This window comes from Orycteropus afer, unplaced genomic scaffold (assembly GCF_000298275.1).
Source record: "Orycteropus afer afer isolate SDZICR_OR568_19922 unplaced genomic scaffold, OryAfe1.0 scaffold00756, whole genome shotgun sequence".
Taxonomy (NCBI): domain Eukaryota; kingdom Metazoa; phylum Chordata; class Mammalia; order Tubulidentata; family Orycteropodidae; genus Orycteropus; species Orycteropus afer.
The window spans coordinates 416014-427785 of record NW_006922343.1 but is presented as its reverse complement, the minus strand read 5'-3'; the positions used below and the strand labels follow the sequence as shown (position 1 = coordinate 427785).

At 56.8% G+C, this 11772-nt stretch overlaps 1 protein-coding gene across 1 annotated transcript; it reads right to left on the bottom strand.

The window, feature by feature from the left end:
• Positions 1-737: 737 nt before the first annotated feature.
• Positions 738-6582, bottom strand: PACSIN3 (protein kinase C and casein kinase substrate in neurons 3). Its single transcript, XM_007957543.2, has 9 exons — positions 6529-6582; positions 6255-6411; positions 4353-4588; positions 4085-4240; positions 2524-2699; positions 2262-2382; positions 1931-2067; positions 1207-1328; positions 738-853 (listed from the first exon to the last, which is right to left on the bottom strand). The coding sequence occupies exons 1-9, from the start codon at positions 6580-6582 to the stop codon at positions 738-740; spliced, it is 1275 nt and encodes a 424-aa protein (XP_007955734.1).
• Between the last annotated feature and the right edge of the window lie 5190 nt (positions 6583-11772).

Sequence of the window (11772 nt, the reverse complement as noted above, 5' to 3'; positions counted from 1 at the left end):
CAGTTACCGACTGATAAGTAATAATTAACGTCCTACCAAGCACTTGTTGTCTGATGAGCCTGAACGGGAAGACATACTGGCCCGGCTCCCAGCCAGCGCAGAACTCATGTCCCAAAACCCAGTTTCGAGCTGTGGCTGATCTCCACTCCCACCCCAGGTCAGGGTCCCCAAGTTCCAGAGCACGTGCCTAGCTGGCACACCCTTGCCCTACCCCCGCCCTGTAACGTACCGTAGGCCCACGGACCTCCCTCCAGATGCCCTCTGGAGGGAGGCCTGGCAAGGGTGGAGGAAATATCAAAAAAGATGCACACCAGCCTAACAGTGCTGTTTTTGTTTTTTTGGGTTTTTTTTCCAAGTTTAATACACACTAGAACAAGCCACAACAGACGATGCTGCTAGCCCAGAACTACACTCGCCCCAAGCCCACCCCAGGAACCCCAACACACAGAGTCCAGGAACTGGGTCCACAGCTCCGGGGGAGGCCCAGGCACCTCTGAGCCCTCTGTCACCTCCTGAGCTTCCAATGTTGCCCTCAGTCTAGACGCAGCTGGCCATTCCCTACCAGGCTCTTCCCAAACACAGGCTCCTCCCTTCCCTGGGTCCTGGGATTTCTTCCCCCTCAGGGGACAGAGGGGCAGCAGGAGCATAGTTTTCAGGGCCCTCACTCCGGGCTGTCTGGGAGAAGCTGGGCTCTGACCCAGGGTGGAGAAACGTTGCAGGAGGGCTGTCAGGGCAGGTCAAGCCCCCACACACTCCACGTAGTTGGCGGGGTACAGGCCGACGCGGCCACTCTGCAGCTGGCCCTGGCACCAGCCCTGCTCATCCTCCTCGCTCATCTTCAGCAGCTCCTCCCCTGGGGAAAAGGGGATTGGTCACTGACAACTGCCCTGCCCCAGCCCCCCATTCCTGCAACGGGGTCAAGGACCAAGCAGGAGGCGGCAGTGCAAAAGCCCAACTAGAAGAGACGTGCCTCAGCTAGAGAGGGGTGGACGTCAGCGAGACCCTGAAGGCAGCAGGTGACTCAGAGAGGAAGGTGAGGACTCAGAAAGGTCAGTGACGCCCGGGTGCTGGACTGAGAACAGCCTCGAGAGTCAGAGAACTGGGCCTTGAGAAGTGGGGATCTGGCCTCCCTGTTCCAGGCTCCTGCTTAGGCTAGTAAGGGGGAACTTATGCCTGGAAAGGAATAGAAAAGGGGCCCCGGGGTACCTGCTCGGAAGCTCAGCTCATCAGCTTCCTGGCCAGCGTAATCGTAGAGTGCCCGCACTCGTACTCCAGTGGTGGTCTTTCGGGGACTCTCCTCATCTGACCAGTCCTCATCCTGCCCACTGCTGTAGAGGGAGGTAGGAGAGCGTCAGGCAGGAGGCAGGAAGCCCAGGGGCCTAGAGAGCCCGGGACTCAAGGGCAAAGGGCTTACCCCCTGGAGGGACTTTAGAAGAGACAGGGTAGGGAAGAGCTGCGAGATTCTAGTCCCACTGCGCCGTGCCTCACTGTGAGCTCAGGGGCAATTCCTGCCACATAGAGCTGATGTGAGCAGGAAGTGAGATGGAACGTGGGAAATGCCTGGCAAATCGAAACCACTAGGAAACTAGTAGCTTTACAATGACCCTAGGAACCCTGGTGGTACAACAGCTAAAGCACTCTGCTGCTAACCAAAAGGTTGGCAGTTCAAACCCACTCAGCAGTCCTGGAGGAGAAAGACCAGATGACCTGCTCCCCTAAAGATCACAGCCTAGAAAACCCTAGGGGGCAGTTCTCCTCTGTCACATGGGGCCGCTGAGTCGGAATCAACTTGACACCTGGCAGCAAATAGGTCCCTAAGGTCCCTGGCACCAATTCTTAACCTACGTCAGGCATGAAGGGAATGACGTGAAGAGGAAAGGAGGCAGAGGGTAGAGCCATTTTCTCCCACAGCCAGGCTCCTGGCTCTCACCCTGGGGACCCCGGGGACTGGGGTGGGGGTGCAGTGCCATCTCTTGTGGGCATGATGCTGGTCAGTGTAACCTCATCCGGGCTCCGGCCACCTTTCTCCTTCCGGCTGATTGCCCTCTGTGTGTCCAAGGACCACTCCTGTGGGGACAGGGCTTAAGATCAGGCTAGGCTGCAGGATGTGGCAGCAGCCAGGCTCATCCAGAACAGCCCTCACCAGAGCCCAGGAGGGACCCATGTCAGCCCAAGCCCCGGCCTCCCTCCTGAGGCCCAGGATGACGCTGAGCCCAGGGGAAACTCCCCCACCCCCCACCCCACCAGCCCGGAACACGTGCCTCGAACTGTGGCCAGTTCATGGCCATGCCAGGCCCATGGGTGGTGCGCCACCAGCGCAGGTCCTCTTCATCGCTGGCCACCTCAACACTCTGGCGCAGGTCACGGTGTAGCTCTTGGAACCTGTGGCCCGAGGCACAGCTCTCAGTCTGGGAGGCCCAAGGCCCTAGAACCCCCTAATCCCATTCAGCCTGGCCAGAACGCAGGGCAGCCAAGGAAGGACCAGAACTGTCCCAGTCTCCACACCCACCCCATAGGCCACACCTCTCATTGCTGGAGAGGTCCAGGTGCTGGTGCAGGGTGAGCAGAATGTCCTTGAAAAAGAGCAGCCGCTGGCGCTCAGCGGCCTGGCAGGCCTCAAAGGCTTGCTCCATGTCCTCCATGTAGCGCGGGGTATAGCGATGTAGCTCCGTCAACGCCTGCTCGTAGTGGGTTTTTGTCTGGGTGAGAAGGGAGGAGGTCTGGTTAGGATAAAAATTTCTACTCAGGACACTGGTATTCACTGCACAGCACCAGGGGCAATTAGCCCCAAGAGCGGCTCCTGCCCTCAAGGATTCCAGCAACCTAACAAGGCAGGTGACATTCAGCCAGCCAGAGCAGCTGTAAGACTCTAGCGAGAGTAAGACCAGGTCACCCTATGGGGAGGGGTGGGAGAAATCAGCAAAGGCTTCCTGGAGGAGGTAGAAATGGAACAGCACCTTAGAGGAGGGGCGAATTTAGATTATGCAGAGTTGGAGGAGAGAACGCTCTGAGCAGAGCAGGCAATGTGAGAACTTGTCCCGGGTGGTACTCCATGAAAGGAGAGATGCTGGAAGGCACTCCTCAATTGCTAAAACCATCCCCTGCCTAAAATGCCACCATTTCTCTCCTCGCTGAAGCATCACCTTGTTTCAGGTTCTTCCCTTAAGAATAATCTGAAGAGAGGGTGACAGGAGAGGTTTAAAGCAGTAAGAATGCTAAGGATTGAACTTATACAAAATATCATGACTTGACAAGCGTGTAGAGACTAAAGCTTATTAGTGGTTATCAGGGGCAGGCAGGAGGGAGGAGGAAAGGAAGGCTCATTGCTAAGGAGACCCTGAGCTTGTGACGGGTGAAGGAAATTTTGCAAACAGATAGTGATAATGGTTGAACAAGATGAACATGACTAATGTCACTGAACATGGACATGTAAACAATGGTGAGCTACTGCTGCCAGATGTTTGTTATGTATATGTAAAAAATATAAATATTATTTATATTTAAGAAAGTGGAAAATGCCTGCTTTGAGCACTGTGTTCTTTTAAGATCAATCTATATGGCATCAACCTACAACAGCAGCTGGAAAGATTCGATAGGAGCCTTAGGGGGCAGTGAGTCGATGTTAATGCGGGAGGAACAACTCAGCAAAGGAGGGTGAGGTGGATGCCCAATGCGGAGAATGTCGTCAGTGCCGCTGAGCTGTACATGGAGAGACTGTGGGACTGGTGTGTGTGCTGCTGTCCATACTCTCAACAACAACAAACTAAGTAAAATTTATAACAAGATAAGGAGCCCTGGTTATGCAATGGTTAAGCACTCTGCTGCTAACCAAAAGGTTGGCAATTCAAACCCACCCAGCATCTCAACAGGAGAAAGACCCGGCAATCTGCTTCCATAAAGATTCCAGCCTAGAAAACCCGTTGTGGTAATTTAACTCTGTCACACGGGGTCACAAGGGAGAATCTACTCAGTGGCAACTAACAATGATAACAATTAAAAAAAAAAAAAAAAAAAAGGCTGGAGATTGCAAAAGGCATTAAGGGAGCCTTGACCTGGGCCAGCCCATGCATCCCACTGCCCACACCTTTTCGGCCTCCTTGGTGCAGCGTTCCACCCGCTCTTGAAGCTTGCGCAACTGTTCCTGGGAGACAGTACTGTCTGCCTTCGAGTGGCTCTCCCGGGTCTGGGCTGTCTTCTCATCCTTCCGGGCTGCATGGTAGCTCTTCTTGGAAGCTTCAACCTGGGATGTATGGAGACAACTCTGAGCCCTAAATGCCACTTTCTGGCCCCTGTGCACTTCCTGTGCAGACCAGGAAGGGGCCTCCTCTGAATCCCACCCCACCCAGGCTTACCTCCTTCAGCCGCTTAAGCCAGGGTTTCTGGGCCTTGCGGAAGCTGTCCTCCGCAGCCCGGCTCTCACGGAAACCACCCAGGACCGGCCGGTGGAAGGCCCCTCGCTGCCAGGCACGCACCCGCTCGCTATCCTGTCCTTGTAGCTTCTCCCGTGCCTCCAAGTGCAGCGCACTCAGCCGTTCAGCCGCCGTGAAAAAGGCGTGCCAGGCCTTCTCCAGTGTGCCATACTGGGGACCTGCAGAGAGGGTCGGGGCTTAGGCCAGGCCAGGGGCATCACCCTAAAGAAGCCTGCCCCTCTCACTGGGTGCTGCTATGGGGGCCAGGCACGGGACCATCTGGGGGTTGCACAGATGAACAACAATGGCATGAGCTGCTGCTTACTGAATGCTCGTTCTGTGCCTTGGCATACAGGCCCTCACAGAATGCTTGCTACAACCACCATCAGGAGCTCAGTTGCATTGTCAATATTTAAAAGACAAAAAACAGACCCAGAGAAGTGAAATTCACTTGCTCAACACCCTACAGCTACAAGTGGAGCTGGGATTCAAACCAGAGCTTCAAATTGGTTCAAGTAGGTTCAGTCATGGCCGACATAAGTGAAATCAGAAGAGGCTCAAATTTTTAAATTTGGGTGAAGTGGAACGATAGCCCAAAATGGGGAAAATTACAGGTGGATGCCCCAGAATGGAAGACTGAAAAGAAGTGTAGTGAGAGCTTTCAGGAGCCTGATGCAGGAGACTGGATTATGACCAGGACCGTGGAGAGCAACACATATTCAAAACTGTGCAGTCAGCCTCCATCTTTGTGCGGGACACTGTTGTTTCCAACTCTGTTGGTCAAGAGATGTGGTTGTTACGCAACACATATGCTACCCTTGCTCCCTAGGAGGGTGACTAAGTTTCTAGCAGAGTGTCAACTTGTAATCTTTCTTGTTCGGGTTATTGCTCTGGTTCCACCACATTTTACAAAGTTGAGTCCATCCTGGTTTTACTTCATCAGCCATGACTAAACCGGGAAAAACCAGTTTAAAGCCCTGATTCAAACCCATGTCTGCTGCATAAACCACTACATTCTGTTCCCTCTGAGGGAATAGCCGGTGCTCATCCTCCAGGAAGGCAGCTTGTTAGAGTACAAAGATCCCAGGCAGGGTCCCTTGCCAGAAAATGTGCCTTGCTGGTGACCTTAGGCAAGTCACTTAACTTCCTTGAACTGCAGATTTTTCCTCTATAAAATGGGTTGAACAGGACCATCTCCATGACAGCCATGGAGTGGATTCCGACTCATAGCGACCCTGTAGGACAGGGTAGAACTACTCCATAGGCTTTCCAAGGCTGACAATCTTTATGGAAGTAGACTGTCACATCTTTCTGTCCTGGTTGGTGGTTTCGAATCACTGACCTTTTAGGTAGCAGTTGAGTGCTTTCATTGCCGCACTACCAGGACTCCTTATCTCTATCATACATTGTTTAAAAAAAAAAAAAAAAAAAAAAGTTGATTTTGAGTCCATTCTGAGTCATGGCGACCCCATGTATGTCACAGCAGAGCTGTGCTCCACAGGGTTTCCACAGCTGATTGTTTGGAAGTAAATCACCAGGCCTTTCTTCCAAGGCACCCCATGGTGGACCTGAACTCCAACCTTTCGGTTAGTAGCTGAGCATGTTAACCGTTTGCACCAGCCAGGGACTCCATAGCATTGTTAGAAATATCAAAATAACTCATGAAGACACTTGGTAAACTGCAGCAGAAACAACTGTGAGGATAACCCAAAGGAGCATCCCTCCTTAAAGGAAAAGTGGATACGGAAGCCTCATCTGCTCTACAAAAGGAGCACAGAAGAAGCTGCCCTGCTATCCCCGTCCTTGGCGGCCCTCTGCTCCCTGCCAGGCCCAGCACCGGCTCACCCTTTTCCACGGCACCCCTCCACTTGCGGGCCCACTCAGCCAGCTGCTGGGCATAGGCCTTCTCGATGCGGGCGCGCTCCTGGAAGCAGCTGACCAGGTCCCCACACAGTCGATGCCCATCCTCTACCCGCTGCACTGTCCGCCTGTAGTTGCCAGCCTGGGGCAGAAGGGTGGTGTCACCGGAAAGAAGTCCCCTTGTGGGCTCGGGCTGACAGCTAGGCCCCTCCCCTGTCATTTCAGTGCTACCTCCTACACCCAGGGCCCAGCTGCTCACCTCCCAGAAACTGCCCCCTAGGGCCTCCCCTCCAGCATCTTCCTCAGGAGCCATGGTGTCCCCGCAGCACGGAATGGTGGCAGATTTGGGGCTGTGGAGGGCAGAGAGGTAGCAGGGAAGCAGGACATATACTTTGGGAGAAAGGAACAGACCCCCTCCTTCCCCCCATTGCAATCCCCACCAGCCAAGGAACCAACAGTGCTAGGACTTAGCAGGAAGGGGCTAGAGGTCCCCAGAAGGAGCCAGGAAGGGGCACAGATGGCAATTTCAAAGCTCTTTCTCCAGCCCTGGGTCTACCCTTTCCCTCCCTACCCCCATAACACGTACCTGAGGCCTAAAGATCACTTCAGGGGCTTGGGTGTATGACTCTCCAAGCTGCCACTGTGACTATGCCTTCAAGCTGACAAGAGCAAAGCAGGGGGTGAGAGCAGGGGCCTGGACATCCAGGGCGGTGCCCGGCTCCCCCGATATAGCAGCTGCTGTCAGAAGCGCCAGATTCCAGCCAGGAGAATGCCAGGCAGGTCATACAATCCAGCCAGGGATTAAGGGGCAGGCGGGGGTGGCGGTGGACAGAGGTCCCCACTCCCCAGACTGGACTGCAGATGAGAGAAGAGGGCCCCTGTCCAGGCCGGGGCCCTGGTTTCCTTCCCTTGAACAAGCCAACCCTGTTACCAGGCCAAGGCTGAGGGTACCCAGATGTACCCCAACTGCTCCCCATGCTGGAACAGCAAACAGGAACCAGGAGGTCCTGCCTTGGCCCAGAAGTTCGGGCAAGTGAACTTTATGGTCCCAGCTCCCTCCTAGATAGAATTTCCCTGCTCAGCCTCCACTCCAGAATTGGTGTAAGCCTCAAACCGGGTGGTGAATAAGAAATCTGAGGGGCCACACAAGCACAAGGAGATACTCCTCCGATCCCACAACATCCTCTGAGGTCCCACAGTGCCCTAAGGGTGACGAGCCACAGCAGCTCAGCGGCAGGCCCCAGAACCCAGAGTCTCAGGCAGAGTGGCAGAGACAGACAGGTGATTAGCCAATTATAACGACAGTCTCAAGAGCTGCAGAAAAGGGCAAGGTGAATTCCAATGGCCAAGCCACCAACCCAAGGGCTAAAGGACACAGAGGCACACGGTGGCTCCCCTCTTGCTTCTGGACAAGGTCTCAGCTGTTCCCTAGAAGGGAATCCTTCCTTCCTCTGAGCAAGTACAAGGGGGAAAGCCAAGCCCAGGAGGCTCTGCCACAGTGCCCCCCTCCACACTGAAGAATCTCTAACCATTCTTGAAAAAAAAATTCAAATTGAGGCACCTCCTCCACAGTCGTCTCTCTGTCCTTCCAGCCTCTGGGCTCCCACAACCCCTGGTAACCCCTCTGTCGGGGTATATATCTGACTGGGTTGTGACTCACAACACAGAATCTGTCCCCAGTCATTGACAGAGACTTCCAGAGGGTCTGGTTTGTATTTTTCCAGATGCTGAGATCTCATGAAGGAGCCCTGGTGGTGCAGTGGTTAAAATGCTTACCTGATAACCAGAAGTTCGGCGGTTTGAACTCACTAGCTGCTCTGTAGGAGAAAGATGTGGCAGTCGGGTTCCATAAGGATTTACAGCCTTGGAAACCCTATGGAGAACTTCTACTTTCCTATAGGGTCACTATGAGTCAGAATCGACTCAAGAGCGGTGGGTTTGTGGAATTTGTAATTGTCAGTTGAATGAATGAAGTCCACCCAGAAGAGCAAAAACTTGCTGACAGGCTGGGGCAGCTGTGAAGAGGCTTAGCCTAAATGGGCTTCCACTCCTCTGCTGGCAGGAGGGAGGGTCCAAACCTCCCTGGAGCCCCAGTGGAGGGTGCAGGGCGCAGAGGGGGCCTGAGCATGAGGCCGAAGGGACCTCAGCTCTCCACCTGACTTCCCTTTTTGTCTGTTCTACTTGCCAGCCAGATGGGGAGAAGCAGAGCTGCAGCCTTGATCACAGGGCCTTCCTTGCTGTCCCAGCTGGGCATCGAGGGGCTGGGGCCCCTGCCTGCTTCAACCTCCTGCTCTCTGCTCCCCAGAGAGCTGTCCCCTACCCGTTCCCTCTTTCTGGCCCCAGAACAGAGCGAGCTGTGTGTGCTAGGTTGGCACTGCTCCCTCAGGCCTCCCAGAGCAAACACAAGTTCCAGTCCCAGGCACAGCCAGGCCTCACAGTCCCCACCTGAGCAAGCACTGAGGGTGGCCCCTGCACCCTTGGCCCTCAGTTGGAGAGGGTCAGCACTCTATGCCTCCTGACCTCAGCAGGGACCCAAACTGGTTCCCCAAACACACTCCACCAAGGCAAGAGCTCAGAAAGCAGATAAAGACAGCTTCCCGGCTCCAGAAGCCAGCACTTACTGGGCCGGAGAAGTCTTGGATTTGCATGGGTCTCTTCACAGCTGCCTGGGCTTAAGATAGGGAATCTTGGGGCTCAGGGAAGAACTACCCTCCCTATCTGAGGCTGTAAGGTACCCTGACCCAGGCAGCCTCTGCCTCTTCCCAGAAACTGGGGGCATGGCCCTGGAAAGGAGCGCTGCCATGCTGCCCTACCCATCCCTCTGTCCTGAGTCACAGGCTGTTGTGCCCAAAGGCCTCTTCTCCCAGCTGCCCCTCCCAATCAGCCCACAGCCCTGGGATTTGAGAGCACAAGGAGGGGGCGGTCTGTGGACACTGAGAGGGGCACTTAAGCAAGAGAAGCTACAATAGGCCGACACAGGGCCCCGGAGTCTGGGGGAGGGGTAGCGTGGGCAAAGGGGAAGAGGCAGGGCCGGGGAGGGGCAAAACAAAGGGGCACTTTAGGAAACCCAACCTGCCGGGTTGAGGTGCCTGCCTGCTCACTGATGACGCACTCCGAACCCCAAGCCTCCACTCCAAAGCTCCGGGGTATGGGCTGCCGGGTCCCCAGCCTTGGCCCTGGTGGAGGCGCCCTTTGACCACCCCTCCCCGCCCGCCAGGCACAGCGCAACTCGGAGCCGACGGAGCCCACGCGGAGCGGCCGGGGCAAGGCCTTGCCATGGAGGCTCTGGGCTTCTCCGCCAAACTTGCTGAACTTGGTCTCGGCGGGGGTGGGGCCGGCCAGTCACTGTTGGGGGAGGGGGCGCCCCCTGCCTGGGCCGGCTCTGCGGGGGGTGGGGGAGGCTGCAGATGGTAGCCCGAGGCGCGGCCCAAGAACTGGGGCTCCCGACGTGGGCTGGGGTGTCGCTGGGGCGCGAGGCCCCTTCTGGGGACCAGGGAGGTAGCCCCCAATCCCCGCGTTTGGCCCTGCAGCCCCGACGCCCCCTCCCGGGCCGGGTTGGAGAGCCGCAGGATTCTCTGCGCCACGGATGAGACGCCCTCCGCTCGTTGGCAGCCCTCCTGGTCACCGCTCAGAGCCGGGGGGCCAGGGGCTCCCCGCCGGGAGTCGGTCCCATTGCCAACTTCATGGGCTTGAGGAGAGGGCAGCTTGGGCCGCGGTTGCCAACGCCGCCGCCCGCGCCTACCCCTCCCGGGCCGCACTCACCGCGTCCTCCCGGGGCGCCTTGGCTGGGTAGGGGTCTGGCCACGCTCCCTGGGGCCCGTGTCCTGCAGCTCCTGGGCCCGGGCTGCCGCCTCCCGGAGAGCGCCGGGCCCTCCCCCGGGAAGCCCGCCCCCGGCCCCGCCCTCTCCTCGCCGGCGCTGCCCCCACCCCGCCTGCCAGCGGCCGGGGTCCGGGGGCTGCAGGCATCGCCGCGGCCGGCGGCTCCTGGGCCACAGGTTTGCGGGCTCGGCTCCCGCGTGCGGAGCGCCAGGGCCGATTCCCCAGGGTGGCGCCGCGAGGCTGCGGGAGTCAGATTTCGGTTTTGCCGCTCTCTGGCCTTTGCAGAGCTTGGGAACCTGGTGGACTCCGGGAGGGACCAGGCCTGCACAGTCACGCCTTGAATTCCCGGGAGTTCGGTGGTGGTGGTGGGGAGGGGGATCCTGCCTTACGTCTTGTGCTGGGCACAGCTTTCTTAGTGGTTAACTCGTGCGAGGCTCACCACCACCGCCTTGTAAGCATTAGGATTCCCATTGTACAGATGGGGAAACTGAGGCTTAGAGACCTTCAGCAGCTAGCCCAAGATCTCCATTGGGACAGGGCCGGGACTCCAAAGCCGTGCCCTTTCTGTGCACAGCCCTGCCTGCCCACGGAGGCGCATTCTGGGGCCCGGCACCGACGCGCGGTGGGGGTGGGGCAGAAAGCTTGCGCTTCTCCCCCTTTTTGCTTTTATTCCCATAGTTTGTACCCTGATCCGTTCTTCAGGCCCATAGCCCTTGGTCAGTCACCAGGTTTGGCAGAATTTTCCAGATGACCACGATGCCGCCCCACCCTAAATCCTCACCTCCTCTCCCCTCGGCCCCCACCCCGGGATTTTTCGGAGTCTGCCCTTCTGTTATTTATAGCCACTGGAGCGGTCCAAGAATGTTCCGAAGCTGACCTAATCGCCACCTGCTCAGCCTCCCCGCCTGAGCCAAGTGGCCCAGCGGCGGTGCCCTCCGCCCGGGCCAGGCGAGAAGGGGCGTGGGCCGGCGGGGTCGGATGCCGCAGGGCACAGATTCACTCCTGGTTGGCGAGGCCCCAGCGCGGGAGAAGTGTACCCCCCAGGGGAGCGACCGAGGGGCCACAGTGTTCTCTCCCCGGCACGTCCTCTTCTACCCCCCACCCCCACCCCCTGCTCCCTAAGGAGCGTGAGTCCGTGCGCGCGGATTTTTAGCAGGCAGCTTTAAAAATAGCAAAATTATGTTGTTTCTAAATCGGGAGGAATCACTGACTCGTTTTTTATGTAGATGAATCCGCTCACAGAACGCAAAGGGGAGCAGAAGAGACTGAGTGGGGGTAGGTCGTTTCAGGGGGTCTTAGTTGTTGAGGCCTGACTTGCTCGGCGGTCCTAGTGGAAGGGTGAAACTGCCTGCCTAAGACGTCAGTGGGACTGGGATACCCCTGTCCCCCTGGGGCATCCACTTTTGGCCTGCGGACTCCAGCCGCCTTTGGCAAAACACACCTGAGTAGTGGATCTCGGTTTGGTGATCACAGGGTGTGTACCCAGCAGGATGTGGCTTCTGAAACGAGTTTCAACACCTACTCTGTTTGGGCTTGGACAAGTCCCTTCTTCCATTATCTGTTTCTACGTTTATAGAACGTGATGGGTGACCTAGCCGACCTCTTACTGAGCCAAGTGACTAGCTAATTAATGATCGTAAAACAACTGCAAATAAGAGCAGCCAGTGAAATGTATAATGACTGG

Coding starts and splice junctions, on each gene's coding strand:
- PACSIN3 (XM_007957543.2), bottom strand. CDS start 6,582: ATGGCTCCTGAGGAAGATGCTGGAGGGGAGGCCCTAGGGGGCAGTTTC. Junction 4,589..6,254: donor GAGGGGTGCCGTGGAAAAGG/GTGAGCCGGTGC, acceptor CCCTCTCTGCAG/GTCCCCAGTATGGCACACTG. Junction 2,383..2,523: donor GACCTCTCCAGCAATGAGAG/GTGTGGCCTATG, acceptor CTCGGGCCACAG/GTTCCAAGAGCTACACCGTG.